The sequence below is a fragment of the Chiloscyllium punctatum genome, chromosome 5 (genome assembly GCF_047496795.1).
Source record: "Chiloscyllium punctatum isolate Juve2018m chromosome 5, sChiPun1.3, whole genome shotgun sequence".
Classification (NCBI taxonomy): Eukaryota; Metazoa; Chordata; class Chondrichthyes; order Orectolobiformes; family Hemiscylliidae; genus Chiloscyllium; species Chiloscyllium punctatum.
The window spans coordinates 7,000,005-7,026,159 of NC_092743.1; the positions used below are offsets into that span (position 1 = coordinate 7,000,005).

Sequence of the window (26,155 nt, forward strand, 5' to 3'; positions counted from 1 at the left end):
CCCACCCATACCCATTCCCCTACCCTATATTTATCCCTGACTAATGACTGAAAACTCTGGGTAATTTAGCATGGCTAATTCACCTGATCTGTACATCTTTGGATTGTTGGAGGAAACTGGAGCACCTGGAGGAAACCCACGCAGACACTGGGAGAATGTGCAAACTCCACACAGTCACCTGAGGCTGGAATTGAACCAGGGTCCCTGGCGCTGTGAGGCAGCAGTGCCAACCACTGAGCCACCGTGTTAGTGTTTAGGATTGGGGCAAATCAATTAGGACTGAGATGAGAAGGAATTTCTTCACCTAGAGGGTTAGGATTCTTCCAAATTCTCCAAAGGAGGCTGTGGTAACTCCCTGAGAATGCTGAAGACAGTGATCAATGACTAGGTTTTTAGATCTTAATGACACAAAAGGATATGCAGTTAGTGCAGGAAAGTGGCATTGAAATAGATCAACCTCCATCGAGAATGGCTGGATCCCCAATTCCTTATCCAGTTGTAGAAAATAACATCGCTTTCTCAATTTTTCAACAGATGCAACAATTAGAACTTGCGCAGCTGCAGCAACGGGAAGCAAATCTTGCAGCACTGGCTGCCATCGGACCAAGGAAAAGAAAAATGACTGATTCACCAGGTCTCCGAACAGGAAACGAGGTATAGTATGCCATTTTTCTCCTCCTCTTCCTTGTCAAGATATGCCGAGGAGTTTAAAGGAAGGATTTGCCTTGTTTACCCTCCTCCCCCTGACCTTGACATCAATGCTGTGGTGCTTCGTAATTGCTTGAGAGCTTTTACATTGTTGAGTATTTCTAGTTCTGGGGATGTGGGCATTGCTGGCTGAGCCAACCTTTATTGCTCACCTCCTGTTGCCCTGAAGGATATAATGGTGAGTGATCTTCTCAAGCCACTACAGTTCTTGGGATGTCCTCACCCCCTCAATGTTAGCGGAGGCATTTAAAGGATTTTGTGTCGCCAACGAGATGACAAGATGTTTGCAAATCAGAATGGTGAGTGACTTGGAGGCATACTGGAAATGGTTTGGTTGCTGGAAACCTAAAAAAAAAAAGTACTGGAGAAACTCAGCAGGTCAGGCAACATCGAAAGTGAGAGAGAGAATTAACATTTAGAGTCTAATATGACTGTTCTTCAGAACCCTTTTCAGACTCTGTTAATTGTTTCTACCCCTCCACAGATGCTGCCAGACCCAATAAGTTTCTCCAGGTTCTGTTTTATTTTGGAGACTTACAGGTAGTGTGTTGCCATTGAGAGTTGGTAACATCCAAGTTGCAAACTTCTGGATTCCCACTGTTGGGCTTGAGTGCACAAATCTGCACTGACACTGCCACTGAAGTATTGAGAGAATGCTGGTCTGACTAAGACACTATCTTTCAAATTAAAAAAAAGTGATGTCCTATCTGGCTACTGTTCGGGTGGACTTCAAAGATCCCATGAAGACCGGCAGACTCACCTCTTCAGTGTGGTGTGCAGTATTCAATCTTAAATCAACATCATGAAAACAAGTCATGAGATTGTGTTCACATTCCTATTTATAGGAGATGTGTGTTTCCTACACCCAGCAGTGAACACATTTGGAGTACCTCATTGTCTAAGAGGTGCTTTTGAATGAAAGTCCATCTTTAAGACAAAGGCCAAAGTTATCCATTGCAATGTGCTTTTGACATTCTGTGCCTTGCGATGTAATTCTGTTCTTTGACTCTGGCAGGCCCAGCAGTTATGTGCCTGTCACTGTGAGATGGAGCAGTGCGTTTGAAGTCACATTGGCCTAAACAATCTGGTTTTAAGTGAATGTGGGAGAAATTGATTTTAATTTATTCATTTATAGGATGTGGGTGTCACTAACAAAGTCACTATTTGTTATCAATTCTAAATTGCCCTTGAACTGGGCTTTTTCAGCCATTTCAGAACGTAGTTAGGAGTCCCCCACATGGCTAAGGCCCGTGATTCGTAGACAGCTGGGTATTGGCAGCGGTTTTCCTTCCCATTGGTGAATCAGATGGGTTTTTAATGGCTAATTGGTGATAACTTCATGGTTAACAACACAGACATTCTTTTCTGGTGCTGTGGTAGAAATGGTGGTGGAATGTCCCAAGAGCAATAGTGTGGGGTTTTGGATTATGCAACATAGATTATAATCTCTACATGATCAACGTCTGTTGTAGCATTACCTGGAAAGTGTGAAAATAGAGAAGTCCCCTGGGCCAGATGGGATTTATCCTGGGATTCTCTGGGAAGCCAGGGAGGAGATTGCCGAGCCTTTGGCTTTAATCTTTATGTCATCGTTGTCTACAGGAATAGTGCCAGAAAAGTGGAGGATAGCAAATGTCCCCTTGTTTAAGAAGGGGAGTAGAGACAACCCTGGTAATTATAGACCAGTGAGTGTTACTTTTGGTTGTGGTTAAAGTGTTAGAAAAGGTTATAACAGGATTTATGATCAACTAGAAAGGAATAAGTTGATTAAGGATAGTCAGCATGGTTTTCTGAAGGATAGGTCGTGCCTCACAAACCTTATTGAGTTCTTTTGAGATGCTGACCAAACAGGTAGATGAGTGTAAAGCAGTTGATGTGGTGTATATGGATTTCAGTAAGGCATTTGATATGGTGCCCCACGGTAGGCTATTGCACAAAATATGGAGCCATGGGATTGAGGGTGATTTCGCGGTTTGGATCAGAATTTGGCGAGCTGAAAGAAGTCAGAGGGTGGTGATTGATGGGAAATGTTCATCCTGGAGTTCAGTTGCTAGTGGTGTCCCGCAAGAATCTGTTTTGGGTTCAGTGCTGTTTGTCATTTTTATAAATGATCTGGATGAGTCGTAGAAGGATGCATTCATAAATTTGTGGATGACATTAAGTTGATGGAGTTATGGACAGTGCCGAAGGATGTTGCAGGTTACAGAGGGATGTAGAAAAGCTGCCAAGCTAGGCTGAGAGGTGGCAAATGGAGTTTAATGCAGAAAAGTGTGAGGTGATTCACTTTGGAAGGAGTAACAGGAATAAAGAGTACTGAGCTAATGGTAAGATTGTTGGCAGTGTAGATGAGCAAAGAGACCTCTGTGTCCATTACATCGACCCCTGAAAGTTGCCTCCCAGGTTGATAGGGTTGTTAAGAAGGCATACAGTGTATTAGCTTCCAGTGATAGAGGGATTGAGTTTCAGAACCACAAGGTTGCACTTGAAGTAGTGCATACAGTTCTGGTCACTACATTATAGGAAGGATGTGGAAGCTTTAGAAAACGTTCAGAGGCTATTTACTTGGATGTTGCTTGATATGAAGGGAAGGTCTTATGAGGAAAGGCTGAGGGACTTGAGGCTGTTTTCATTAGAAAGATTGAGAGGTGACTTAATTGAGACATACAAAATGGTCAGAGGATTAGATAAGGTGAATAGAGAGAGCCTTTTTCCTTGGATGGTGATGGCTAGCATGAGGGGACGTAGCCTTAAATTGTGTGGTGATAGATATCAGACAGATGTCAGAGGTAGTTTCTTTACTCAGTAGTAGGATCATGGAGCGCTCTGCCTACAACTGTAGTAGACTCGTCAACTTTAAGGGCATTTAAATGGTCATTGGATAAACATATGGATGATGATGGAATAGAGTTGGATAGGTGGGCTTCAGATTAGTTCGGAGAAAGTGAGGACTGCAGATGCTGGAGACCAGAGTTGAAAAATGTGGGTGCTGGATAAACCCAGCAGGCCAGGCAGCATCCGAGGAGCAGGAGAATTGATGTTTCGGGTATAAGCTCTTCTTCAGGAGTTCAGATTAGTTCCATAGGTCAGTGTGACATCAAGGGCCAAAGGGTGTGTATTGTGCACTAATGTTCTATGTTTGATCTTTTGTTGACCCAAGAGGTCCTGGTTGCTTTACAGCTAATAAAACATGTTATGGTCTCAGTCACTGTCCTCATGTAAGAAACTAGGGGAGTTGGTGGTATAGTGGTAATTTCTTTGGACCAGTAAAACAGAGGCATAGGCCAGTGCTGTGAGGAATACTTAATATAGTTGTTGGGTTACTTGTTGACTGACCTTTTGTTTTTTAAACTTTTTTTTTAATCAACTGTTCAGAGATGTTATTGCAATCTCTGGATCAGGTGGGGACTTGAACCTGGGCCTCCCTAGTCCAGGGCAGGAACACTGCCACTGCACCACAAAAGGGCCTCCAAATGTTTCCACACACTTCTAGAGCAGGAATGACTTAATCAGAGATAAGGGTCACTATCACTGCTCCAAAAAGGCATGCACTGACCATTCTTAAACCTCCTAAATTTGCCCTACAGCTGCCCTACATTTAACTACCACCATTTATACCAGAGGAGGGGAATACTTGTGCAGTGGTAGTATCCGTACCACCGAGCCAGGTGACCCAGATTCAAGTCCCACTTTCTCCAGAAGTGTCTTAACAACATCTCAGAACTGTTTAATTGAAAAATAGTTTATACCAGAGGATAAAAAGATGTCAACTGGTTGGCTCTTCTAATCAGTTAGCACCCTTGTGTCCTGCATTTTAACTGGGGATCATTTGAAATAAGGCATTCTTGCATTTGTCCTGATGAGTGTAAGCTGAAAAGCTATGGCAATATGACACACTTCAATAAAATTAGTGTTGCGAACTGCAAAGTGACTGTGTGTTTATTTACTTGATACCTGTCTTCATCTAATCTAATTCCTCTTAAGTGTAATTCCCCATCGCTATCTGTTCCTTCTACCTTGCTGCTTTCATGGTATGACCTTGGGACCTATCTTTTGAAAGCATCATTAAAGTAATGGAATACCCAAGCAACTCCTATCTCTTTCCCTAACTGAAACCAACTTGCTCAGCATAAACTAGCAATTGAATCTTTTGAACTAAGTGAAAGGAATGTTTTGCTTTAAGTCTTGCTAATAACACTCAACGCAAAATAGCAGTTTAGGCTCAGCAGGTAAGTGTTTTTATGTGATATGTTGTGTTTTGAATTGGAGCAAAGTCATTGCTGGCATTGCACTGCCAGGCTTAGGGTAGCTTTCACAAAGTACTTGATTCCAGTGTTGGATATAAGAAAAACAAATGTATTTCAGGAATGTTTTATCTTGGATTACACTGGTTGACATTTCAGGTGTCCTGAAGAATCTTTGTTGAATTCTGGTTGAACCTCCTGAATATTTTAAGTGCTTAAATGCTATTTTCCTATTTTTGCTGAATCTGCTATTAGTTGAAATACTTTAATTTTAACTACACTGATAACTGGTAATGCAGGGGTATTCTTTAGCAGGTTATCATCTCTGTAAACAAAGAACAATGAAAGATTATTTAAAATATGCTCTCACAGCAATTGATCTGAAGCAAGATCTACTCCGTTAACCTGTCGGAATGGAGAGAAGCTGCATATACATGATAGCATTTTTTTTTTCCTGCTTTCTTTGTTCCATCTAACTTTTTGGAGTGTGTGGTCCATTTCACAGTCTCCGATTTCTTGTTTGCTTTCATGGCATTTTTCTAAAAATAACTAACTTTGCTCTGATTCCTTTTCTTTTAAAGAATGTTTGTGTTTGCATTGCAGTTTTCTTAATGTGAAAGTTTAGTTTGGTTTTCTTTTTGTTTACAGTGGTTCCTTGCTTGTTACCGTTACTTAACCAAAATTCATTTCAAAGTTTGCCATGCAGTCTTGTGGTTTATTCAGAGCTAGCCTCACCTGAGGTACAATATAAGACCAGAGCCTAGACTGAAGTGGGCACTGCAGATGCTGGAGATAAAAGTCAAGATTAGTGTGGTGCTGGAAAAGCACAGCAGGTCAGGCAGCATCCGAGGAGCAGGATAAAGGACTTTTGCACGAAACATCGATTTTTCCTGCTCCTTGGATGCTGTTTGATCTGTGCTTTTCCAGCACCACTCTAAATAAGATCAAAGCCATCTACAAGGCACAAGTCAGGGTTGTGATGGAATACTCGTCACTTCCCTGGATGGGTGCAGCTGCATCCAACAGAAGCTTGACACCATCCATGACAAAGCAGCCCACTTGATTGGAACAGCATCCATGAATATCCACTCCTTGCACCACTGACTCTCAGTAGCAACAGTGAGTACTTTAAAAAGATGCACTGCACAAATTCACTCAGGCTCCTGAGACAGCACCTTCTAAGCCTACGACCTCTTCCATTTAAAAGGAGAAGGGTAGCTGATACATGGGTAGACCACCCCCTCAGGTTCCCTTACAAGCCATTTGCCATCCTGACATTGTGATCGTTCAGAGTCACTGGATTAAAATCTCAAAATTCCCTCCCTAAGGATCTACCTGCAGCATGTGGGCTGCAACGGTTCAAGAAGGCAGGTCACCATCTTCTCAAAGGCAGCTAGGGATGGGCCAGCCAACAAAACCCATGTCCTGTGAGTGAACAAAAAATGTTTTTTGGAGCAGACCTTTCACCCTCATGTGCATTGCCCCACTTAATGATGCTTGACATCCTCCCACCCCCACTCACTTCAAAAAGTAGTTGTTAATAGTCTGTTTTCCCTCCATGACTAAGTAGGAGTCAGTTGAGGATCCAGAACAGACCTGGTTCAGATGGTTTGGATGCAAGACCTTAGGACTGTGGAGCAGCCTTATAATGATGTCATAAGAGCTCCTTCACAAAGACCGTAAACAACATAGGGTGGGGGAAGGGGTGCAGTTAAATTTGTAAAGAGAGAAGCAGATGTCGATAATTAACAAAACGTCATATATGCAAATTTTCACATTGTATACTGTGAATCCGCAATAAATAAGTAAATTCTTTACATTGCTTTCTCCTCCACTATTCTACATCAAGCCCAAGTTCTAAAGTGTGACCCTAAACTACAGGATAAAGAGAGCCCACGCTATACAAAGGAGAGGAATGTGGATATATGTTCATGCCTGACAAGGGCTGCACCTTCTCCCACTTTGTACACTAGTTTTTCACCACCAAGTACCTCTTAGGAGGCAGTTGGATTTGATCGTCCATCCTGTGCCTTTTTCCTTAACTCCATGGTTCTCCTCTTCTAGTACCTTTGGGAGCGGCATCATGACTCAGTGGTTAGCATTGTTGCTTCAGTGTTGGGTCTGATTCCAGCCTTGTGTGACTATCTGTGCAGAGTTTGCATGTTCTCCCCATGGTTTCTGGTGGACCCTCTGGTTTCCTCCCAGCGTCCCAGAGATGTGCAGGCTAGATGGATAAGCCGTGGTAAATGTGGGGTTATGGGGATAGGGTAGGAGGATGGGTTTGGGTCGATGCAGACTCGTTGGGCTGAATGGCCTCCTGCACTGTAGGGTTTCTATGATACCTGTTCAACTTTGATCTTTTGGCAGTTTTCTAAAGCAGTGATGCTGATCAATTAGTCAGTTCAGAGGAAGGAATAATATTTTGTTTCACTCAATCAAAAAGCTCTATTAGGCCATCTGTTAATCTTCTTTGTTCCGAGTTGAGCAGTTCCATCCTTTCCAAACTTCGCTCGTAATTGAGCACCCTCATCTCTGGTAACATTTTAAGTCTCTCCACGGCTTTCATCTTTTTTCAAATTATAGGGCCCAGAATTTCCTGCACTGTTTCAACAGGCTGAATGATTTAAGTTCTGTCATAATCTCTGCTTTTATGTTCTGTGCCTTCTGTGCTTTTTAAATTACCCTTCTGTGAGAAGTTTTGGTCTTCCTATTTCGGTAAAGATTTCATTAGAGGCAGTTCAGAGAAGGTTCACTCAGATGATCCCAGGAATGAGGAGAGTGCCTTTTGAGCAAAGGCTAAATGGGTTGGGATCTACTCATTGGAATTTAGATGAATGAGAGGTAATGCATTTAAACATAATAATTCTTTAGGACTTGACAGGCTGAAAGGATATTTCCACTCACTGGAGAGTCCAGGGCTGGAGGCATAGTCTCAATATAAAAGGATCCAGCTTAAGATAGAGGTGAGGAATTATTTCTGAAGGTTGAGTGTATTTGGAACTGTTTGCCACAGAGCTGTGGAAGCACAGTCCTTGTGTATCCTTGAGATAAACGTTTGATAGTTGGGGAATCAAGGGTTGTAGGTGAAGGGCAGCAATGTGAATGTGAGGAATATCTGATCAACCATAATCTCACTGAATGGCAGTGCAAAGTTGATGGGCTGAATGAGCTGCTTCTGCTCCAACATCTTATGGTTAGTGTCCAGAAATTTAATTCTCTGCAGCCTGAACAATTCTGTTCCATCCTGTTCACCCATCACCTTTTTGCTTACTGATCTACATGGTTAAGCAATACCTCAAATCTTAAAATAATCAATCATTCTTTGAGCCTGCAGGGTGTCACCCTCTCCACCCATCTCTATAACTTTTTCCAGCCAGCCCTACAAACACCTCTGTACTTGTTGAATTCCAGCCTGTGTCTCTATGGTTCTTGCTCCATCACTGACAGATATTCATTCCTTTAGCTGCCCTAGAATTCCCTGCTTGGTCCTTGCTGCATCTTAAACCCTTTCTCCTGCAAGGCACAGCTTAACATCCATCTCTGTGGCATAGCTAATATCTATCCCTGACTGGTTGTCAAATTTTGTTTGCTTCTGTGTAGGGCTTTGGGACCATGCATTCATTGTCTTCTATAGTATGATATTTCTGCATTCATCAATTTTCGGAGCTAACCTATTCTACAGGTTTAGTCATCTCTCTTTAGCTCCATTCATTCCTATTACTAACTAGCCATTTCTCCAGTTCCCTTATGCTCATGAAGGAGTTAATCAAGGAAGTATTAAGTGCTTTTGCTGGGAGTCTGTTCCACATATCTACTGCTCTGTGGGAAAAATATTTTTTCTAATCTTTAGTCTTGCCTGAGGCTGACTAATTTTATATTCGTCCTCTAGTTCTGCGCTCACAGTCCAAATTAAATAACCTGCTTACATCTACATTATCTGTGCCTCTCAGCATTTAAAAGACCTAGATCAACTATCCCCTCCCCCTCCAGCCACTGCTTCTCCAATGGGAAGAAAAAGTTTAGTTCTGAGTCAATTCTTAATAAAGTGGAACCTCCATCTTAGAATATTTTTTACGCATTTAGCTTTGAATCTACTTCAGTTGGATGGGTGGGTGATTAATGTAGAATTGTAGTCCTTAGTACAGATACTTTGAACCAAACAGCAAGTATATAACTTAACTCAAGGGCAGCACGGTGGGTCAGTGCTGCTGCCTGACAGCCCCAGGGACCTGGGTTCGATTCCGGCCTCAGGCGACTGTCTGTGTGGTGTTTGCATGTTCTCCCCGTGTCTGTGTGGATTTCCTCCAGCTGCTCCAATTCTCTCCCACAGCCGAACGATGTGCAGGTTAGGTGAATTGGCCATGCTGAATTGCCCATTGTGTTCAGGGATGTGTAGGTTCGGTGCATTAGGCAGGGGTAGATATTGGATAATAAGGGTAGGGGAATGGGTCTGGATGAGGTGCTCTTTGGAGGCTTATTGGGCCAAATGACCTGTTTACACACTGTAGTGATTCTATGTTTAACTCTGAAGGTATATCATATTGGGAGTAAAATATCTTTCTGATATTGGATAATATTGTACTTCTAGGCAGTGATTTTAAAATTCTGCTGCTTGTTTACAAATTCCTCCATGGTCTTGCCCCTTCCTATTTCTAACATTACAACCCCACAATCCTCAAATCTGTGCTCATTTAGTTTTGATCTCTTGAGTGTCTTTGACTTTCATCACTGCACTATTGGTGATTATGTCTTCAGTTGCCAAGATCACAGGCTCTGGAATTCCCATCCTCTGGAATTCCCATCCTCTGGAACTCTACTTCTTCCTTTAGATCACTCTTGAGATTTTTAACTTGGACCAGTCTTTTGCCCTAATATTGCATAATGTGTCTTAGTGACTAATCTTACTCTAACATTCCTTTGAAGGACCTTGGAATGCTTATTACAGTCAAGAGGCTATATAAATAATATGTGAAAATTAGGTATGATTGTAATGTTATTCAATTAGTAATCCAGACAGCCAGGCTAATGCCATTGATTCACATCCCAGCACAACAGCTAGTGAATTTAAATGCAGTTAATAAATGAGCAGTTATCAAGCCAGTCTTAATCGTGGTGACCATGTGAGCTAGCTTTGGTTATTTATTTTTACTTTTAAAAGTTCTGTTCACTAATGTCCTTTTAGGAATGGAAATCTGCTTGACTCTTAACTACCCTCTGAAGTTCAAGGCAATTCAGGATAGGCAACAAATGCTGGTCTTGTCAGTGATATCCACGTTCCAGGAAAGAATGAAGATGCAAGTCATAGAGGTGTTCAGCACAGAAACAGACCCTTCGGTCCAACTTGTCCAAGCCAGCCAGTCTATTTGAACTTAACAAATTTTTGAGGTTTCACAAAATGACTTCTATGATCCAGTTAACGTTGACCATTTTGGATTGAATTGAATGCTTTCAGAAGTCAACAATGTTTGCAAGAATTTTGTGATCCCGCAATCTCGGGCGGCACGGTGGCACAGTGGTTAGCACTGCTGCCTCACAGCACCAGAGACCCAGGCTCAATTCCTGCCTCAGGTGACTGTCTGTGTGGAGTTTGGACATTCTCCCCGTGTCTGCGTGCGTTTCCTCCGGGTGCTCCGGTTTCCTCCCACAGTCCAGGTTAGGTGAATTGGACATGCTAAATTGCCCATAGTGTTAGGTGATGGGGTAAATGTAGGGGAATAGGTTTGGGTGGGGTGCGCTTCGGTGGGTTGGTGTGGACTTGTTGGGCTGAAGGGCCTGTTTCCACACTACAAGTAATCTAATCTAATCCAATCTGTCACATGTGGCATTAATGTCAAGAGGTGGTTACTCACCTCACTTCTGATAGCCAGCTCTTTTGATGTTTTAACAAAAGCTGCAATGAGGTCAGGAGCTGAATGGCCCAGGCAGAACTTAAACTGACTGACTGAGAGCAGGTTTCTGCTATGCAACAACCTTTCACTGATTATTGAGGCAATAATTTGCTCAGTTGAATTGTCCTTTTTGTGGATAAGACAAACATGGGCAATTTTCCATGTTGCCACATCATAGCTGTACAGAACAGCCAGGGAAATGTAATGTTCTGCAGGCCAGGTCCTCCGTACTAATGCTCAAATATTGACATGAGCCATAACTGTTGCAGGATCCAGTTCCTTCAGCCATTTCTTGATACCACATTGGGTGTATTGAATTGGCTGAAGACTACTTCCTATGATATTTCTCCAGAGGAAGCAAAGATGAATCATCCATTCAGCATTTCCAACTAAGATAGTTGCAGATCCTTCAGCCTTGCCTTTTGCAGATTGGGATGCCTGTTGTTTGAGGGTGGGAATATTTGTGCATCCTCCTCGTCCTGGTTTAATTATCCACCACTGCTCTCATCTAGATGTTGCAGCACTGCAGAGAGCTTGGATCTAATCTGTTGATTGTGGGATCACTTGGCTCACTGTATCACTTGCTTCTCATGCTGTTTAGCATGTAAGTAGTCTTGTTGTAGCTTACCATATTGACCCCTCGTTTTCAAGCATGCCTGGTACTGCTCCTGGCAAGCACTTCTGCAATCTTCATTGAATCAAAGTTGGTCCCCTGCCTTTACTGGCAATGGCTGAGTCGAGTGGTCTGTGTGGAAGAACAGCTTCTTCCCCACTATTAGATTAGATTAGATTACTTACAGTGTGGAAACAGGCCCTTCGGCCCAACAAGTCCACACCGACCCGCCGAAGCGTAACCCACCCATACCCCTACATCTACATTTACCCCTTACCTAACACTACGGGCAATTTAGCATGGCCAATTCACCTGGCCTGCACATCTTTGGAGTGTGGGAGGAAACCGGAGCACCCGGAGGAAACCCACGCAGACACGGGGAGAACGTGCAAACTCCACACAGTCAGTCGCCTGAGACTGATGAATGGACTCTCTATAACTTCAAATAATGTTAACCTTGTTAATGATGTTCTTGCTTCATGCACCTCCTATGCAGTGTAACCTGTATGTCTCACTCTGTCTAAGCAACCTATCATCTGTATGGCCTTGCTTTCTATGATCTGCTGTACTGCTCGCAAACCAAGCTTTTTACTGTCCTTGGGTATACATGAGTATAATAAATCAAGAAGGATGTGAAATGGAGGAAAGTGGACATAAGGAATGTTGGATCAGCCACTTGAATGGTGGAACATCCTCAAGGGGCCGAAAGGTCTACCCCTACTTCTTATTGCCTATATCCACAAGATTGCCACATTGAGTTTGAGTGCTTTTGTTGTTTCAATGTAGTCCAGCGCATTTATTGATTGCAATGCAGTTTCCTCTAAATTGGAAATTTTAATTAAATCCTTTAATCACTTGTAGAATGCATGATCAATTTTCAGAACAACATCACTGTAACTGCAAGAATGACCTCGATCTTCCAATCACTTGCCATTCCAAAATGTCATCTTGCTTTGGTGCTAACATTTCTGTACTGGAACTGCTCAGTGTTCCAGCATCAACCACTGCAAGCTGTAGGAACAGCACCTTATTTTCCTCTTAAACCTTACAGCCTTCAGAACTCAACATTGAGTATGAAAGCTTCAGACCATGAATACACTTCTTCCAGTTTGGCTCCCTGCTCCACCTCGTGTCTTGTTTGCATCCTGGCCAACATCTTTACCTCAGGCTTGCTGCAGTGCTCCAGCACAGCTCAGCACAAGCTGGAAGAACAACACCTCCCTTTCCACTTGGGAACTCTACAGCTTTCTGGTCTCAATGTTGAGTTCAACAATTTTCTGGCTCGAGGCACCTTCGTGTATTTACCCCAACTCCCATATACCAGGCCTTACCACGTGGTCTCCTACTACATACCACCCATTGCTAGCCACTACTTGTCCATTTAATAGCTATTCATTCTCCAAGACTGGTCATTATACACCCCTTTGTCTATCTAGTCTTCTCTCTCTTTGGGCTCTATTCCATCTATTCTTTAGTCCTTACCCCGTTCCCGTTCCCCCTCCCCATCTTCTGAATAAAAAAAACCTTTTTCTAGTCTGAGGAACAGTTGCTGAACCCAAAACGTTAACTTTGCTTTCTCTCCACAGATGCTATCAGACCTTCTGAGCTTTTCCAGCAATTTCCTTTTCTTGTTTGCGTTGGGTTTTGCTCTCAGTAGAGCTGACCTGTTTTCTGCTATTTGCACCTACATTCATACCTATCCTTCTCCTATATGTATATCTCCACCTCTACCATTGGCACTCCCTTTTGCCTTTGCTCTGGTCACCCTCACAATCTGTTTCACTTGCAGGTGCACCCCCATAAAAAACTTTTTTTTGTCAACCTCCTTCTGTTCCAAAGAAGAGCCATTTAGGATATGAAGCATTAGCTGTCTCTCTCAGGTGCTGACAGATCTGAATTTTTCTAGCACTTGTTTTTATTTTCCATTTCCAGCATCTGGATGTAGATTTGCTCACTGAGCTGGAAGGTTCATTTCCAGACGTTTCGTCCCCCTACTAGGTAACATCTTCAGTGGGCCTCGGGATAATAATTCCTGCTTTCTATTTATATGATTGGGTTTCTTTGGGTTGGTGATGTCATTTCCTGTGGTGAAATCACTTCCTCTTCTTTTTCTCAGAGGGTGGTAGATGGGGTCTAACACATTTTTGATAGCGTTCCGGTTGGAATGCCATGCTTCTGGCAATTCTCGTGCTTGTCTTTGTTTGGCTGGTCCTAGGATCTGCATCTGCAATTCTTTGATTTTATTGGTGTATATGAGTATAGTTCTGGTGCTGATGTTGTTGATGGCCCATACCTCTTCATCAAAGCCCAGTCTTAAATGGAAATCAAGTTCCACCACTCCACAAACTGTACCAAAAATGTAATATCTTATTCATTCAAAGAAGATTTGTTTATGTTTTTAACCATTAACTAGAACAGAAGAGACTTGCGTCAGGTTTTTCATTAAACTCATACTTATTGTAGACAAACATAAACTTCAGTTAAGCTGCAAACTAGATATTAATGCGAATTAAACTATATCCTGCTTAATCCCAAACACGCACACATTGATGCATATACAGGACAACACACTACTCTGCAGAACTATTATGGGTGAGGGAAAATGGTTAGGAGAAAAGGGTATAGGGAAATCACAACACCCTTGTGTTTGAGGATCAATTTCAGATGTTAAAAATGGCTTGGCGCCTCACAGTTCCTTTGAATTTGTCAATGAAATCCAGTTGCAAAATATTGGAATATCTTCATACTAAGTTTTTGATTCAGCAAATAAATAAAGGAGCTCTGATGTTTGAAACTTTTTTGTCGAATTACTTAAGACATATGTGTTTAAGCTGTTTTCACTTCCACACTCTGACTCTTGCTGGAGAGAATGTGCAAGTCCTGCACCCTTGCAAAAGTTAGAACGGACAATAATACCTGTTACTTTCCTCTAGAGGGTGTTCCTCAGTATCAACAGCATGGATCTGTTCGGGTTTTCCAGGTTAGTTTGTTCAACAATTAGTGATAAATTCCATCCTTGCCTCTGTTTGCTGAATTTTTTTTGTTCCCAAAGATTCTTGCTTTATTTCTATGCACAGCAAATAGACCATCATCTCTCTTCCTGATTGAAGGGCTTTTCCCCGAAACGTCGATTTCGCTGCTCCTTGGATGCTGCCTGAACTGCTGTGCTCTTCCAGCACCACTAATCCAGAATCTGGTTTCCAGCATCTGCAGTCATTGTTTTTACATCATCTCATTTAGCCTTGTGACATTCCAGTTCTAAGCGATCACATCCTTTGCAACTTAGTGTCGTCCAAGCTTGTCCATACTCCAATTTCTATTAAATCCATAAATTCCCAACAAATCTGCAGCCATTACTTCAACCAGTAACTGTCATGGTCAGATACATCTGGAGCAGACGTATTGGTGAAGATGAGGTAAAGGTGATATTGTTTTTCTCTTGGTTCCCTCACCATGCACTGCACACTGTCGAGTAGCTGCATCCTTTACAATAAAGCCAGCTTGGTCAGTAGTGCTGTTGAGCCACTCTTGCTGATAAGTGTATGTTACATGGTAATCATCTGAGCTTTTCTTTTGCCCAGGTTGACCTTATGTCATGAGGTCCAGTGTCAATGTTGTGTACTCCCAGGCTAGTTCTATCCTGACTCTGTCACTGTGCGGCCCCCTTCTGTTGATGAGGCATTGTCTGTCAAGTATGATTCCCTGAGTATGACTGTCGGGTGGTTGCATGAATAGTTTAAATCCGCTCTCCCAATTTTGCCACTAGTCCCCAGATTCACCAACATTGTGGCACTTAGATGCATGCAGCCACCGTTGCAATGTGGAACAGTTTAACAGTCACTCCTATTGGCTTCTTTTTATTGAGGAAGTAAATCTCATTACTCCGAGCAGAGTGGCAGAGAGCACTGACTGATTTTCCTTATTAATTAAATTTAATGTCAGTTAAGAACCATTGCTATCTGATTAATGCAAACTCCTGAAATTCTTTGCTAGCTAGCTTTAATAGGTAGCGATAATAGTCTTCGTTGCAGTAGTAGTGACCCTATCCCTGGAGTAGGAGATCTGGGTTCAAGTTCCACCTGCTCCTGAGGTGTATAATAACATCTGAACAGGTTGATTAGAAAAGTAGGTCAATTTTTTAAAAAAAAGTAAGTAGAGATACAAACCTGTATCTGTCTCAGTGGGTGACTCTTTAATTAGTAATATGAACTGGGAGCATTAATTCTCCCAAATGTTATCTATACTAGGGAATTCTAAACATTCTGATTTTATTTTTATTTTGGGGGACAAAATAGTCTTATGTTCCAAGTCATTACTTGGAATTTATAGCATTGAAATAGGCCATTCAGTCCAAAAGGACTATACCACCATTAATGCCCCCCACAATCCTCCTCTCTCCTGTCCACATTTGCTGAATTCAGTGTCCACAATTTCAGGACACTAACAACCTGTACTTTTGTGCGACACTCCCTCACCTGCTTTTCTTGTTTGCCGTAAATACATCCATACTGTTTGCTCCTGCCTGTTCAATGTAATAGCAAATTGTGCATTGTCACTGCTCGAGCCAAAAACATTTTATCTGACTTCTGATTGGATTTGTTAGCAATTTTTCTACTTCCTTTATTGGATGCCTATAAAAATGGTATGGCGATTATCATGGGGAATTTAATCCACATGTCGATTGTTGAACCAACTCGGTCAGGGTAGCCTTGAGGAGGAGTTTGTTGAGTGTATCCGTGACAGTTTTCTTGAACAGCATTTAATGGAACCGATGAGGGAGTAAGCTATCCTGAATCTGGTCCTGTGTAATGAGACCGGGATAATTCATGATCTCATAGTTAGGGATCCTCTTGGATGGAGTGATCCCTATATGATTCGGGATTAGTGGTGCTGGAAGAGCACAGCAGTTCAGGCAGCATCCAAGGAGCTTCGAATTCGACGTTTCGGGCAAAAGCCCTTCATCAGGATGAAGGGCTTTTGCCCGAAACGTGGATTTCGAAGCTCCTTGGATGCTGCCTGAACTGCTGTGCTCTTCCAGCACCACTAATCCAGAATCTGGTTTCCAGCATCTGCAGTCATTGTTTTTACCTACCTGATCCCTAAATGGTTGAATTTAGAATACAGATCGAGAGTATGAAAATAAAATGAAATACCAGGGTTCTGTGCTTAAACAAGGGAGACTACAATACAATGAGTGAGGCCTTGACTAAAGTCGACTGGAAACAAAGATTTTATGGTGGGACAGTTGAAAAGCAGTGAAAAATTCAAAGCAATTTTTCATAGTGCTCAGCAAAAATATATTCCAAAAGAAAGGAAGGACTGTAAGTAAAGGGGAAATCTGCCATGGATGTCTAAGGATAAGGGAGGCTATCAAATTGAAAGAGAAGGCATACAAAGTAGCCAAGAACAGCAGGGAACGAGAAAATTTGGAAAACTTTAAAGGTCAACAGAGAGCCACAAAAAGAGCTGTAAAGAAAAGTATGCGAGAACATGAAAAAAACTAAGGTAGAATATAAAGACAGATAGCAAAAGCTTCTTTAAATATATAAGACGACAGAGTGGCTTAAGTAAACTTTTGTCCTTTTGAGGGTGAGAAGGGGCATTTAGTTATGGGATATGATGAAATGGCCAAGGCCAATGAGTTTTTTTTTCCCAGTCTTCACAGTGGAGGATACTAATAACAAGCCAGTAATTGACAAAAAGACAAAGGTAGTGGATGTAGGTTTGCTCGCTGAACTGGAAGGTTCATCTTCAGACGTTTCATCACCATACTGGGTAATATCTTCAGTGAGCCTCCAGATGAAGCACTGGTGGTATAGCCTGCGTTCTTTCTGGGTTTCCTTGGGTTGGTGATGTCATTTCCTGTGGTGATGTCACTTCCTGTTCTTCTTCTCAGGGGATGGTAAGTGGGATCCAAGTCAATGTGTTTGTTGATGGCGTTCCGGTTGGAATGCCATGTTTCTAGGAATTCTCGTCTATGTCTTTGTTTGGCTTGTCCTAGGATGTATGTGTTGTCCCAGTTGATGTGGTGTCCTCCTTCATCGGTATGTAAGGGTATTAGTGAGAGAGGGTCATGTCTTTTTGTGGCTAGTTGATGTTCATGTATCCTGGTGGCTAGTTTTCTGCCTGTTTGTCCAAGGTAATGTTTGTTACAGTTCTTGCACGGTATTTTGTAACTCACATTTTAAAAAAAATGAAAGTAGGTGAGGACCTGGAAACATTCATTATTGTAGAAGAGGTAGTGTTGGGTAAGATGAAGCTAAGGATAAACAAGTCTCCTGACGCTGATGGAATGCATCCCAGAGTACTAAAAGAGATGGTGAGAGAAATAATAAGTGCACTTGTGGTAATTTTCTGAAATTTGCTGGACTCTGCGGCAGTTCCAGCAGATTGAAAACAGCAAATGTGGCACCACTGTTTAAAAGGGGGGAGGGTAGACAAAAGATGGGGAATTATAGACCAGTGAGCTTGACCTCAGTAGTGGGGAAGATGCTTGAGTCAATTATTGAGGAAAAAATAGCAAGGCATATAGATCGAAATTGTCCCATTGGGCAGACTCTGCAGAGGTTCATGAAGGGTAGGTCATGCTTAACAAATCTTTTGGAATTCAATGAAGACATTATGAGCAAGGTGAACACCAGGGCCCCAGTGAATGTGGTGTACCGAGGTATCTAAAAGGCCTTCGACAAGGTGCCATACAAGAGGTTGCTGCATAAGATAAAGATGCATGGCATTATGGGTAAAGTGTTAGCATGGATAGAGGGTTGTGACTGACAGGAAGCAAAGAGTGGAGATAAATGAGTGCTATTCTGGCTGGCAATCAGTGATTAGTGGTGTGCCTCAGGGATTAGTATTGGGGCCACAATTATTCACAATTTATATAGATGATTTGGGGACCACGTGTAGTGTCCAAGTTTGCAGATGGCACTAAGTTGAGTGGTTGAGCAAAGGGGTCAGACTATCTCAAACCCCAAGGAATTCCCTTTCTAAATTTCTCCATTGCTCTCTTTCCTCCTTCAAGACTCTCTTTAAAACTTAAACCTCACATCAAATGTATAATTGCTCCTTCAAATATCTTTTATCTCCAAAATTTTTATTGCCTGGTACTACAGTTCTGTGAAGTACCTTAGAAAATATTTTTACCATTAAATCAGTCAAGTTGATATAAGTTGCTTTGCAATGAGTGATTTGTAGCTGCTCATAAAGCAGTGGCACATTCGTATTAACTGTGTCTCATTCTAAATTTGTGTCAATACTAATAACGAAGTTAAGACCATAGCCATAAGACCATGAGCAATATGATGCTGGCATTGGTAATCAGGGATAGTCTCAGAGCTGCATGAAGGGAGGTTGTCGAGCAGGGTTTGTCTACAGAGTCAGTATGGGTGGAAGTCAAAAATAGGAAAGGAGCAAGTCACTTTATTGGAAGTTTTCTACAGACTCCCCAATAATAGCAGAGACGCTGAGGAGTAGATTAGGAGGCAGATTTTGGAATGGTGCAGAGGTAGCAGGGTTATTGTCATGGGTACTTGCCTAATATTAATTGGAACCTCCTTAGTTCAAATAGTTTGGATGGAGCAGTTTTTGTCAGGTGTGTCCAGGAAGGATTCCTGACTCAATATATTGATAGGCTGACTAGGTGGGAGGCCATTTTGGATTTGGTGTCAGGCAACAAACGATGCCAGGTGTCAGATTTCTGTGGGAGAGCATTTCAGTGATAGTGATCACAACTCCTTGACCTTAACTCTACATGGAGTGGGACAGGAGCAGATGGTATGGGAAAGTATTTAATTAGGGGAGGGGGAATTAGTGCTATTGGGCAAGAACTAGGGCACCTAAATTGGGAACCGATGTTCTCAAAGAAATGCACGACAGAAATGCGGAGGTTGTTTAGGGAGCATATGGTCTGCCTGTTGGACAGCTTTGCCTCACTGAGGCAAGGGATGGTAGGTTGAAAGTACCTTGGGTGACAGGGGATGTGGAACATCTCGTCAAGAGGAAGAAGGAAGCTTACTTAAGGTTCAAGAGGCAAGGGTCAGACAGGGCTGTAGAGGGTGACAAAGTAGCCAGGAAGGAACTGAAGAATGGACTTAGAGCTAGAAGGGGACACAAAAACGCTGAAGTGTTTTACATTTATGTGAGGGATAAGAGGATGGCTAGAGTGAGGGTAGGGCCAATCATGGACAGTGGAGGGAACTTGTGCCTGGAGTCTGAGGAGGTAGGAGCAGTCCTTAATACTTTGCTTCAGTATTCACTACTGAGAGGGACCTTGACGTTTGGGAGGACAATCTGAAACAGACTGATATGCTCGAACAGGGTGATATTAAGGAGGATGTATTGAAAATTTTGAAAAACATAAAGATAGATAAGTCCCAGATGGGATATACCAAAGATTACTACAAGAACTGAGGGAAGAATATGCTATGCCTTTGGCGATGATCTCTGCATCCTCACTGCCTACTGGAGTAGTGCCAGATGGTTAAAGGGTGGCATGTTATTTCCTTGTTCAAGAATGGGAATAATACTGGGAAATACAGACCAGTCAGTCTTATATCTGTGGTGGGTGAAGTATTGGAGAGGATTAAGACGCAGGATTTATGGTTACTTGGAAAACCAAAGTTTGATTAGAGATAGTCAGCATGGATTTATGAGAGGTAGATCATGTCTCTCAAACCTTATTGAATTCTTTGAGGATGTGACAAAACACGTTGAAGGTAGAGCAGTGGATGTGGTGTACCTGGATTTTAGCAAGGTATTTGATAAGGTATCCCATGGTAACCTCATTGAGAAAGTTAGGAGGGATACAGGGAAATCTGCCTGTCTGGATGCAGAATTGACTGGCCCTAAGAAGACACAGAATGGTAGCAGATGGAAAATATTCAGCCTGGAGCTTAGTGACCAGTAAGGGTCAGTTCTGGGACCTTTGCTCTGTGATTTTTTAAAAAATAAATAACTTAGATGAGGAAGTGGAAGGGTGTTTGTAAGTTTGCCAATGGCACAAAGGTTGATGGGGTGGTGGATTGTATGGAGAATTGCTGGAGGTTTCAATGGAACATTAATAAGATGAAGAACTGGGCTGAGAAGTGGCAGATGGGGTTCAACCTGGAAAAGTGTGAAGTGATCCATTTTGCAAGGTCGGATTTGAATGCAGAATATAAGATTAAAGGCAGGATTCTTGGCAGTGTGGAGGAACAGAGGAATGTTGGGGTTAATGTCCAGAGATCCCTCAAAGTTGCCACCCAAGTTGATAGGGTTGTTAAGGCATATGGTGAGGGGCTTTCATTAGAAGGGGAATTGAGTTTCAGAGCTGCAAGTTATACTGCAGCTCTTTAGAACCTTGGTTAGACCACACTTGGAATATTGTGTTCAGTTCTGGTTGCCTCATTTTGAGAACGATGTAGATGCATTAGAGAGGGTGCAGAGCAGATTTACCAGGATGCTGCCTGCACTGGAGGGCATGAAGAAAGGTTGAGGGAGCAAGGGCTTTTCTCATTGGAGTGAAGAAGGAAGAGAGGTGACTTGATAGAGGTGTACAAGATGTTGAGAGGCATAGAGTGGATAGCCAGAGACTTTTTCCCAGGGTGGAAATGGCTATCGTGAGGGGGTGCAATTTTAAGGTGATTCACGGAAGGTTTCAGGGGGATGTCAGAGGTAGGTTCCATACACAGTGTTGGGTGCATGGAATGCACTGCCAACAGTGGTATTAGAGTCAGATGCATTAGGGACATTTCAGCGACTCTTGGATAGAGACATGGAAGGTAGTGCAATAAAGGGTATGTAGGTTAGTTTGATCTTGGTAAGATAACAGATCAGCACAACATCAAGGGCCAAAGAGCCTATACTGTACTTATATATTCTATAAGCAATAGGAGTAGGCCATTCAGCCCCTCGAGCCTGCTCTGCCATTCAGTAGGACCTTGGCTGAGGTAATATTTCTCATGTCTGCTTCTTTCTTGCTGTTCTCTGTAACCCTTGAATCCCCGACTGATCAAGAATGCTGTCTATCTCTGTACGCAAGGACTCTGTCTTCGCAGCTCTCTGTGGCAAGGAGTTCCAAAGACACTTAACCCTCTTGTTACAGGAAGTTCCTCCTTGCCTCAGTCTTAAATTGGGGTACTTTTATTTCTGAGGCTATGTCCTCTGATCCTTGACCAGCCCATGAGGGGAAACATTCTCTCAGCATTTACTTTGACAAGCTTCTTACAGATCCTTTGTCAATGAGATCACCTCATTCTTTGAAAATCCAGTGAGTAGAGTCCCAGTCTGTTTAATCTTTCCTATAAAACAATTGCTGCATATCATGGATCATCCTCGTAAACCTCTGAATTGTGGATAAACATGCCATGTTGTTACATCCTTCCATCTAGAGAAGTGTAGTTGATCCTTTGCCATGCATCTCCCTGTCTTTCAACTTCACTGCCCGTCTCTTTTGTTCTCCTTCGTCCCTGCTTCTCTGCTTTCCAAATTGATGGGTTTCATTAAAGGGCTATGGGAAGAAAGCAGGTCAGATTACCGTATAAAGTGCTGGTATGTTAATAAGATGCGAAACGTCAATTATGAGGGGAAGTTTGAAAAATTGGGCTGTCTGTTTTGCAACAGAGGCACCTAGGAGATGATTTGTTTCCAAGATGAAATTTTTGATACCAAAGGGATAGAGGGAGTTTTTAAAAATCTTCAGGATATGAATGTTGCTGGCAAAGCCAATATTTGTTGCCGATGGTAATTGTGATGAACTAAGTCGCTTGCAAGGCCATTTCAGTGAGTACTGAAGAGTCAACCACTTTATTATTAGTCTGGAGTCACGTATAGACCAGACTGGATAAGGATAACAGATTTCGTTGCCTTGAGACATAAGTGAACCAGCTGGAATTTTACAACAGTTGCTGTTAGTTTCATGGTTGCCATCACTGAGACCAGCTTTGTTTAAAATTCCAATTTGAGTTGAACCCATGTCCTACATCTGGGTGACTAGTCCAGTGACACTACCGCTGTCCCAGGGACATTGGATTGTAACACCCATTGACAAAATCTCTATTTGGACATGAAGTCTTTCACTGATCTTTTGGGCTCTGAAATGCTGTACTAATCAAGTGATGGGATCTCCTTCCACAAATAAACGGTGGTTGGCCAAGGGCTTGAGAATGAGGAACTTGAGCAGGTCACATGCCAACAGCAGGAATATGGGGCTGCATGTGACCAATGGGTCAAAAGGCCTTCTGTTGTAAACTTATTTGGTTTTAATTAAAAATGAAGGATTCTGTGTAAACTTTTCAAAACCGTGATTGACCTAATTTTGGTTCCAACCTTTACAGATCGTAAGCAGCTAGCTAACTAATGGGTATACCTTACACCAAATCAGCTGCAGTGGTTTAAGGCCCTCAAGGAGGCGATAGCGAGCTGCTGCAACTAGGGATGAGACTATGTTGACTCCTTATGTATGCTGTTTTGCCAAATTTACTGTTGAGTTTTTTAATTTTCCTACATAATGGTGAAATTTAAAGTGGGAAGCCATCGTTCAACAGTAGAATAGGCAATCCTTCTAGTGTCTGAAAGTAATTCAGACCAGGAAACCGAGAAACGCGTTACCTGCCCTGAATGGAAGTTCAAACCAACTAAGAATGTGAGAGAGAAAGAAATAGAAAATTAGGTTGATGAGCTGTGATGAAAGCAGAAGACTTTTATTTAATAGAGCAACTTTCATGGTTCTGCACATCCCTAAGTTCATGACAACTCGGTAAAGGTGGCTTTGAATGTAGCCACTACTGTAATTTTTTGGGTTGAATTCTCACTCAGCACCTGAACGCAAAAATCAAGGCTTCCGTTCTATTACTGCAGTGGGGAAGGCTGTGCTATCTGTTGCCTGTCTTTAGGGTGCGACATTAAAACCAAGCCCTGTCCCTCTTAGATGGGTGTAAAGTATCTTCTGATGCAGTTTCAAAAAGGAGTGAGGGAGTTTTACATGGTTTAAGAATGGTGTTCCCCACATTTACCTGTGGAAAGAGAAGCAGTTCATGTTGTCATAAACATGAAACAAGGGAAAGACAGAAAATGGAATTGGTAAGTTTCTTCAGTCCTGATGAAAAGTCATCAACTTGAAATATTTACTGTTTCCCCTCTCCACAATCATTGCCCAAGTTACTGAATGTTTCCAGCATTTTTTTGTTTTTGTTTTTGTATTTCCCATATCCCCAGGATTTTGCTTTTGTTTAAGCCGTTCCTGGTCTGGTCAAAATTTATCATCACAAAATGAAGGTGGTGGCATAGGAGTCAGGTCATAAGGGGCAAGGGTTCATATTTGAATCCAATACATAATCTGGAACTAAAGCTAACATAATTGTGTAACCATTGTCAATTATTGTAAGAACTCATCTGGTTCACTAAGGTCCTATCAGGAAGGAATCCTGGTCTGACTTGTATGCATCTCGAGACCCACAGCAACGTGGTTGCATCTTGGTAAATTAGGCACGAGTAGCAGATGCTGGCCTCGTCAGCGATGCCTACTTACCAAAATGCTTTGAGCCAATCAGTACCACAAATGCTGCTTTTTAAAAAAAGCCGACATTTGATTGGCCAATTGTTATTGCATCTGCTCTTATTCTAGAATTTATAAATCTAACTTGTAATATTTTGTATAAGGAAGTTGCTAAATAACTGAATAAAACTTTGGATAAATTCTGCACGTCTTTAGAGCAAGTTTCTGGACAATTTCTTTGATTAAATTGTTTTATTGAAGTTCTCGAATGGGAATGTTAACCCATGCAGTCGGGTCCTCATAAGATTAACTTGCTTTCTATGGGCCTCTTTTCAGCATAAAATGTAATTGTTGATGAACCATTCCGCAAAATCCCTTCCCTTTTACCTCTCATGGCCATTTAAGAGCAAATTACTGCTGCTCCTCCTTGCAGTGTAATAACATTTATTAAATAAAATTGCTTGCAATCTGGAGTTGGTTGTAAATCATGTGTTTAATATCTCTAATTGGGAAATATTAGCAAAACAAAGCAGTCGGTCATTTGTTGATAAATTTATTCATCAGTTTCCTTCATACTTTTTCGAAGGGCTTGCTTTCTAACTGGAACATGTACTATTTTAAGCTTTCACGCATCCCCTACATTGCTTTTTTCGATAATGTTGCGATGTATTGCACTTTGAGCACTGAAGCAGGTCATTCAGCTCAACTCTGCTTTTCTAATTGGTTTTTCTCCACCCTGTTCCTCTATTGTTCATATATCCTTCTATTTGTTTCTCCCTCATGTTAATCTGAACAACTTAACTGCTCTATACCATTCACTCAGAATAACATTAATTTGATATATTAATTACTGTTAGTGTAGCTTCCTTCATGATGTTGGTAATTGGCTGGTAGCATTCTGTTTGATGATGGAACAGTAGTAATATCATTGGTTTAGTAATGGAGGGGCCCAAACTCTAGGGGCATGGGTTCAAATTACACCACAGCAGCTGATGGAGTTGAAATTCTTGTGGTCAATGTGGAAGTGAAACCTGGTCTTGGTAATGGTGTCATGAAACGGTTGTCGTTTGGCGAAAGCCAATCTGGTTCAGTCATGCTATTTTGGATAATTAGGATGTATGGCAAATGTTGGCTTTGCTCACAAGACCCACATCCCATCAAACAATAAAAATAACGTCAGTGGACTGGGGTCGTGTCAGCAAACAAATCTTGAAAGCCTAATGTGACAAAGAAACAAGCAGCTGTTTTGTGCTGGTGTTTTCAATGACAGCAGGAAGTCAACAAATGACTTTATTTATACTCATCGTGGTTGCTTATTATTGCCTTAACCAGTGTGACCGCATTAAGAGGTTTGAAAATTGATCCCTTGTTAAGAACAGAGAGGCCTGGACGGGAGGAGGGTAGTGAATATGAGAGCAGGATGAAGTGAATGTCAGTGCCATTAAAAGACCCCTAGTTTGCGAAGCCCTGTCATTGGCAATCTCAAAATGCAGAAGGGTTTGGAGGGACATGGGCCGGGTGCTGGCAGGTGAGTCTAGATTGGGTTGGGATATCTGGTCGGCGTGGACAGGTTGGACCAAAGGGTCTGTTTCCATGCTGTACATCTCTATGACTCTATGACATAGCCCTAACAGCTCTTTCGGGTGTAGTTCCATCATCTAAACAATGCTTTAATCATCTTTCTACTGTATTACCTGATTGTTAAGCAGCCTTGTTCTTGGTGCAGTCTCACCAAAGTCTATCTGAAATATTTTTCTAATCTATCTGTTCAGCCTTGTCATTACACACCTCTGGAGAAATTGGGATATGAATCCAGTTCTCTTGGCTCAGATGTAGGGGTGCTACCACTGCGCCACGATAGCCCTGATTTTTGAGGTGTACTTTAACTGTAAGACTTGAGTCCATTACAGTTGTGGATATTTTCTATATCAACCTGTTCAGATGAACTTGGGCCTCCTGGTTCAAAGGTAAGGAGACTACCATTGCACCGCACGTCCTGACAAAGCTCGCCTCAAACTGCAGTTCACTTACCAGCACAATCATGATAAAATGTCTGAGACTTTTGGAGTAGCTTGTGGTGGATCAACCAGGGAGCAGGCAATTCTTGATTTGGTGATATTTAATGAGGCAGACATGATAAAGGAATCCTTAGGGAGCAGTGACCATAATACGATAGAATTCATCCCACAGTTTGAGGAGGATAAGCTGGGATAAGATGAAACTGTGTTACAAT

At 42.1% G+C, this 26,155-nt stretch overlaps 1 protein-coding gene across 3 annotated transcripts in view; it reads left to right on the forward strand.

Moving 5' to 3' along the window:
- LOC140476855 (transcription initiation factor TFIID subunit 4-like) overlaps positions 1-26,155 on the forward strand; it is a 136,196-nt gene that overhangs the window by 81,937 nt on the left and 28,104 nt on the right. For all 3 annotated transcript variants that reach the window (XR_011960613.1, XM_072569716.1, XM_072569717.1), the window contains exon 14: positions 535-654. Coding sequence is in view for 2 of the 3 variants with exons in the window: in XM_072569716.1 (XP_072425817.1) it covers positions 535-654 (120 nt within the window). In the remaining variant the exon portion in view is untranslated. The remainder of the gene's footprint in view (positions 1-534; positions 655-26,155) is intronic.